Raw genomic sequence first — 5,809 nt, 5'->3', positions numbered from 1 at the left:
ATATAAGTATACAACTCAGCTTAAGTTATTACTTCCATCGTGCATGGGCGATATTCTATAGAGAAATGTTTGGTTTACTTTCTGTGTACTTACATTTTGCATGATGTTTGTCGTATATTTCTTTCTTCTTCTTCTTCTATGTTTTTTGTCAAAAAAGAAAAATAATAATAACGAGTTATAAATAATGCAATGTATGCAAAATATTATTTGAAAATATGAGTTTGTAATTTTTATTTTACACCTTCATCTATATATATATTCTGATGTATTATAATTGACTTGTAATCAGGATGATCAATTGCCTAAAAAATTTCCCACTTTTTGGGATTGGCGTATTCGCAATGGTGGAACCTTGAATCTAGTTAAACATCAAAAGGATTGCAGTAAGTGATACAAAGTTCTTTAATCATATATCATTTATCACTATGTCTATTTATCATGTCTTAAGACCTTAGCTTCTTTAAACCCATGTTTTTCTTGGTATAGATTGATATCATGTAATGTATAAAATTATATTTGAAATATTAGTATTGTTAATTGAGTTACTCATATTTGTATTTATCATAGTTGCTTGTATGAGGCTGATGGGGAAAAAAATAAAAACCTCTAAGCAAATGTGTTATTTGCGGCCTATTGTTTGAATGCATTGTTGTACCTTGAGTAGCATTGACATGCCTTGTATTGTTATCTTAGGCTTAGTGGTGTTCTTTTAAGTATTGTAATTAATTCACTTTCTTGGGATTGGCTTGTTGTTTGTACATGGTTGTTTCTCCGCTTACTAATAATGTTAATGATTAAACCATTGATTCAAGCCTCCATTGGGAATAAGATTGTTTCACTTATATAAATATAACTATATTATTTAACTTAGCACGTAAAGATATTAGACACTAATAATTTCTTAGAATTTTGTAAACAATAAGATGCAGAATTATAATTTCATTTATATTGTCAAGAAATTAAGTATATAATTTTCTGCTTAGATATGTGTTGGGCGATAGTAGCTGCTGAGGCTGTTGCAGCAGGTCTTAAAGCCAAAAACCCAAATAAAGATCTTCTCGAACTTTCTTCCCAAGAGTTGCTTGACTGTTGCAAGGAAGGAGAAAAAAAATGTTACACATATTCCATAAAAAAAGCTTTGGAATGGATTAGAACTTATGGGATTAGGAAGGAGGAAGAATACCCATTCAAAGCACGTAAATGTCGTTGTCGACACAAGACTGAAGAACAGGTTATATAAATTTAAATTTCTCCTCTCTCTCACTCTCTCATCTCTGTCTCTCTCTCTCTATATATATTTGTGTGTGATCTACTTAACTTATTCTTATCTTGGCTCTTCATCTAGAAAGCTTTTGCTGTGAAGATTGTTGATGTCAAAAAGGTAGATCATGAGAATGAAAGTGAGCTTCTTATGAGAGTGAAAGAACAACCAGTAGCAGCTGGTGTGATAATAACCAATGAATTCAAAGAACTTGAAGGCGTAAGTATTATTAATTTTTAATTGGGCATACATACTAATAATAATATAATGATTATTACTTACCATTTTTTATGTTACTGTTTGATAGGGTATATATGAAGGATCCGATGAACTCGATTTAATTCTCCAAGGAACAAAGAAAACTTATAAACATGCAATCCTTATAGTTGGATTTGGTTATGATGAGAAAGAAGACAAAAATTACTGGATTATAAAAAACTCCTATGGCAAAGATTGGGGAGTGCATGGATATGGCAGAATTGCTCGTAAGTCTAGTCTTCCAAAAGACATGCCTAACTTGATTTTTCGAACATGCTATCCAATAGTACCCAAATTATAGCATCTAAATTAATATGTATATGCAACTTTTTTTTGTATTTTACATACGAAATAATTTAACTTAGAATTTCATACCATTGTTGACGACTTATATGATACAAGAGCTTTTCATTCTTAATGTGAGGAAATTGAAAAGATTAGAATGGCTAAAAATAGCTCTAGATTGGATGCATTGGTTACATTGTCAAATAGTTGATCGCTACCATAAGCCTATATGACAATATGTTGCGTGGACTATCATCTACTTTGTGAAATTTCAAATTAGTTTTAATTTAACATATGTCAAGTCATTTTGTAACATCATTTCTATAATTGTAGAAGTGGCATTATCTCTCAATTTTTATTAAGTAAATTAAATGCATAAATTATTACAAACTAGATTAAGTAATATTAAGCATTACCCAAGAAAATAACGTGACGGAAGTTTTCAGAAACGAATCTCGGCTAATCGCAAGTAAGAATTTCCCCAACGCAGGACTCCAAGTAATCTTCCGTGGGACATGAGAATTGTCACCAGGGGTCAAGCTATGATAAAGATGGATAGTATGTGGAATGATCAAAACAAGAGGATTACAGGACAAGAAGCTCAAATGGGGAGTTGGTGGATAATTATCTAGTAGAATGAGAAGGTGCGTACGTACCTTATATGGATCAGTACGGTGGCAATGGGTAATAGAGATTTTGACTGGCATAAAAGGATCCTGTAGCCTAGTCCAATTAATTAGAAATACATAAACAACAACGCCATAACACTGGCTCAAAACTTTCAAGTTTTCTAAAAATACATAAACTGTCTTTAATTTCATATAGAGTTATAAAATAATTGTAAAAATGTTGTAGGCAAATCATTTTCTACGTTTAAAATGGGGTTATAAATGGAACAAAATGCCCAGCCTTTTTTATTCTGTTATAATATTGGAATTTCAAGAAGATAATTTAAAGAGTTCAACCTACTGCTTAATTAGCAGAGGAAACCTTTCTGAGAACATAAATATAATTTCCCACTTCAATGACCTTTTTCTTTCCCTTCAGCTACAGTTAAGAGAGTCCTTCCAGACTATACTCAAACCAAAGTAGACTTTAAGAATCATTTAACATGCTATTTGTGAATAATCTGAGACGGAATAATATAGTTGGAAGTCTGGGAATTAGGAGTCACCTTTCCCTTCCATTTTTGAGTTGGACGCAAGACTGTGTCTGACCTGAATGCCTTGAGAATTTCACATATCTCAGGGCTTGCAATCCCAGTCTCTTGATTGATAGTAAGAATCTAGAAAAATACAGAAGTGTCTTTGTAAATATTGGGAGACATAACACAATCAATCGGGAAGCAATGATTTTTAAAAGGCTCAGACGACACCACCCTACTTTACAAGAAGCCCATATGTACATAGAAGACTCATGGATGCAAACAGGATATCATATCCCCGATCAAATAAAAAGTCCCATTGGCAAGTACATGTATTTCTTGCATACAAGGTACATTTAAGAGGACCGTGAAATGTTAAAGTTTTGTAGATTTAACTTAAATAACAAATGATGTAGAACAAGTATCCCCATCAATTAGGATTTCTATATCTTCGGCCTGAATTATAAGATTCGAGTTTACAAGCATCTGCATTAGGGTCTACAATCGATATCATCGACACTAAATATGTTCAGCTTGTTGGCCTTTGAGCTTGAAAATACTGCACTCATGCTTCATCTTCAAATTAAACTGCAAGTAGTACTAGTATATGTAGTATCTAAATGTTATCTCTATAGCTCATCTTAGATATTTGTAAGTCACATTTGTTTGCTTCTTTGGAAAAAATAAAAAGGCTTTTCACACAAAACATGAAATACGCAGATATAATTACTAAGGTCATCTTGGGGAGGGTTAGAGACTAGTATACTTTCCTCCTTTTAGCCCATTAGAAAGCCGAAACTACATAACACCAACTACTACGTACATGCCATTGATGAAATCACAACTCCATCGCTATAAAAATTTTATACATTGATTACTCTATTGAAATTAAATTTTAATATTATAAAATTACCTTCTATTTCATGTAGAGTTGTAAATTAATTATAAAGTAGTTATAAAATTATTATTTTGTTTATAAAAAAATAATAAAGTCGCTAAATTAAATAAAACGGAAATGAAAAATGGATTGCCAGCCGCTAAACGTAAAGAACGGCTATGCACAAAGCAAGCATTGCGGTCCACATTCAAATAAACTTTACTACTTTTTTAAGAAAAAAGATATTTACCATCGTAAAATATGTAATCATCGCATGATTATTTTGAAAAAAGTAAATAAAATATGAGACTCACATAAAAAAATTAATATTTTAATAATTAATTCTACTCTTTTACAAAACGATTACGCGATGTTTACATACTTTATAGTTATATAAGATTACTCTTTCAAATACAATTTTAATAAACTGACAAGAACAGTGACATTTATTCCCTAACAATGCAAACACACTGTCTGTTGTGCAGTGACCCCACGTTGACCCGTCCTATCATTGGCTTTTTCTTTACCTTTTGGCGAGAAAAACTAGCAGCCGGATGGGTTTAAAACCCAATTTTACATTGGCCAATAGATGGTCGACACGTAGGCACTCTAAGAAAACTCAATTTGAACCCGCGTACATTGAATGAATGCTCTCCCTCCCTCCGATTGTGTCTCCCTTCCCCCTTACAATATTGTTTCGAAAGCTTTGGAAAAAAAAAACCAGAAAGGTCGACTCGTCTTTAGCCGAATGTCTCTCCCCATTGCTGCACTTTCGAATGTCTCTCCCCACCACCTGCACTAATCTTCAGCCGACGGAAGGTAAACTCTGAGAATTTCTATCTTTGTTTCCTGTTTATTCCTTCTCCTCTTTGTGAATTTTCAATTTCTATCTCAATTGGGTTTTTGGTATTCCTCCCTAGAGAGGTTATCTTCATCATCCTCTGTTTCACTAGCATCTTTGTTCTCGGGACCAGGTTTCTTCACTGCATGCAGCTCAGACAATTGAAACCTGAAAAAAAAAAAATTGGTTTGTACCACCCTCTCCAGAAAAATAGGGCAGCAAGCAATAGCAAAAAGGTGGAAGAAATCTAGTCGCTAACCCTTCATATGAGTTTGGCTCTTTGTGCAAAATATCCATTCCATTTGGCGAAAGCCCCATCTGAAAAAAAAAAAAAAAAATCCAAACTCATGCCAATTAATAAGATCAACTAAAGAGTCCATACAAAATGTAAAAACTTTGGCAAAGGAGTTTAAAAGGTAGCACGAAAAAAATTAGTAGAGTGCCGAGCCTGGTGATTTAGAGGTTGTGATTGATCTCGGACAGAGGTTGTGATAGAGAGATTCAGAGGCAAAGAGGGGAATCGGGTGTATGCTGCTCCAATATATTTTTTTTCTATAACTCAATAAAAGTTGAAACACAAACTGAATGAGAGGAAGTGGTGCTAAGATGAGTTTTTTTTCCAATTTTCCTTTATGAAGAAATCATAATGTGCAGTAATGGAGAGAAAGAGACATTCAGAGGGAGGGAGAGCAGGCATTCGGTGTATGCAGGTTCAAATTGAGTTTTTTTGGAGTGCCTATGTGCCTTTCATCTATTGGCTGGGTGTGAAATTGGATTTTAAACTCATCCATGTGGAAGTTTTTCCCGTTAAGCAGTTGAGGGCTTTCATGACATTTTGGTCTTCAAGGGACTAAGTGTAGGCGTCCTCAGCTACTCGCGGTGTGAGCTTTGTCTCGGTTCTTCCACCTACAGAATTCCCATACGTACGTACACATGTTAGTTTGCCGTTCGTTTAGGAACTTAATGCGGCTTGGACTCTGAACCGGAACCCCACACTTGATCTATGCTGCAATTTGATTCGATAAAATTCCTCATTCGTCCTTACATCACTTCTGTTGACCTTACCTTTTTAGTTTTTAGTATTAAATTAAAAATAATTTGTAATTTTTACTTTTAACAACTATATTTTGGGACTTAAATTAT

At 33.6% G+C, this 5,809-nt stretch overlaps 1 protein-coding gene across 1 annotated transcript; it reads left to right on the top strand.

The window, feature by feature from the left end:
• Positions 1 to 985: 985 nt before the first annotated feature.
• LOC118348185 (cathepsin J-like) lies at positions 986 to 3,075 on the top strand. Its single transcript, XM_035689204.1, has 4 exons — positions 986 to 1,231; positions 1,346 to 1,480; positions 1,569 to 1,746; positions 3,053 to 3,075. Exons 1-4 carry the CDS (start codon positions 986 to 988, stop codon positions 3,073 to 3,075), a joined length of 582 nt encoding a protein of 193 aa, XP_035545097.1.
• The last annotated feature ends 2,734 nt before the right edge of the window (positions 3,076 to 5,809 follow it).

This window comes from Juglans regia, chromosome 4, assembly GCF_001411555.2.
Source record: "Juglans regia cultivar Chandler chromosome 4, Walnut 2.0, whole genome shotgun sequence".
In the NCBI taxonomy this organism is placed as follows: domain Eukaryota; kingdom Viridiplantae; phylum Streptophyta; class Magnoliopsida; order Fagales; family Juglandaceae; genus Juglans; species Juglans regia.
Note: the sequence above shows the minus strand (reverse complement) of the source record. Positions and strands in the feature narration are given on the sequence as shown.

What these genes read in the sequence shown, in the direction of transcription:
- LOC118348185 (XM_035689204.1), top strand. Translation starts at nt 986, where the DNA reads ATGTGTTGGGCGATAGTAGCTGCTGAGGCTGTTGCAGCAGGTCTTAAA. An exon ending in AATTCAAAGAACTTGAAGGC is followed by an intron (nt 1,481 to 1,568) that starts GTAAGTATTATT and finishes ACTGTTTGATAG; the next exon opens with GGTATATATGAAGGATCCGA. An exon ending in TGGATATGGCAGAATTGCTC is followed by an intron (nt 1,747 to 3,052) that starts GTAAGTCTAGTC and finishes CACATATCTCAG; the next exon opens with GGCTTGCAATCCCAGTCTCT.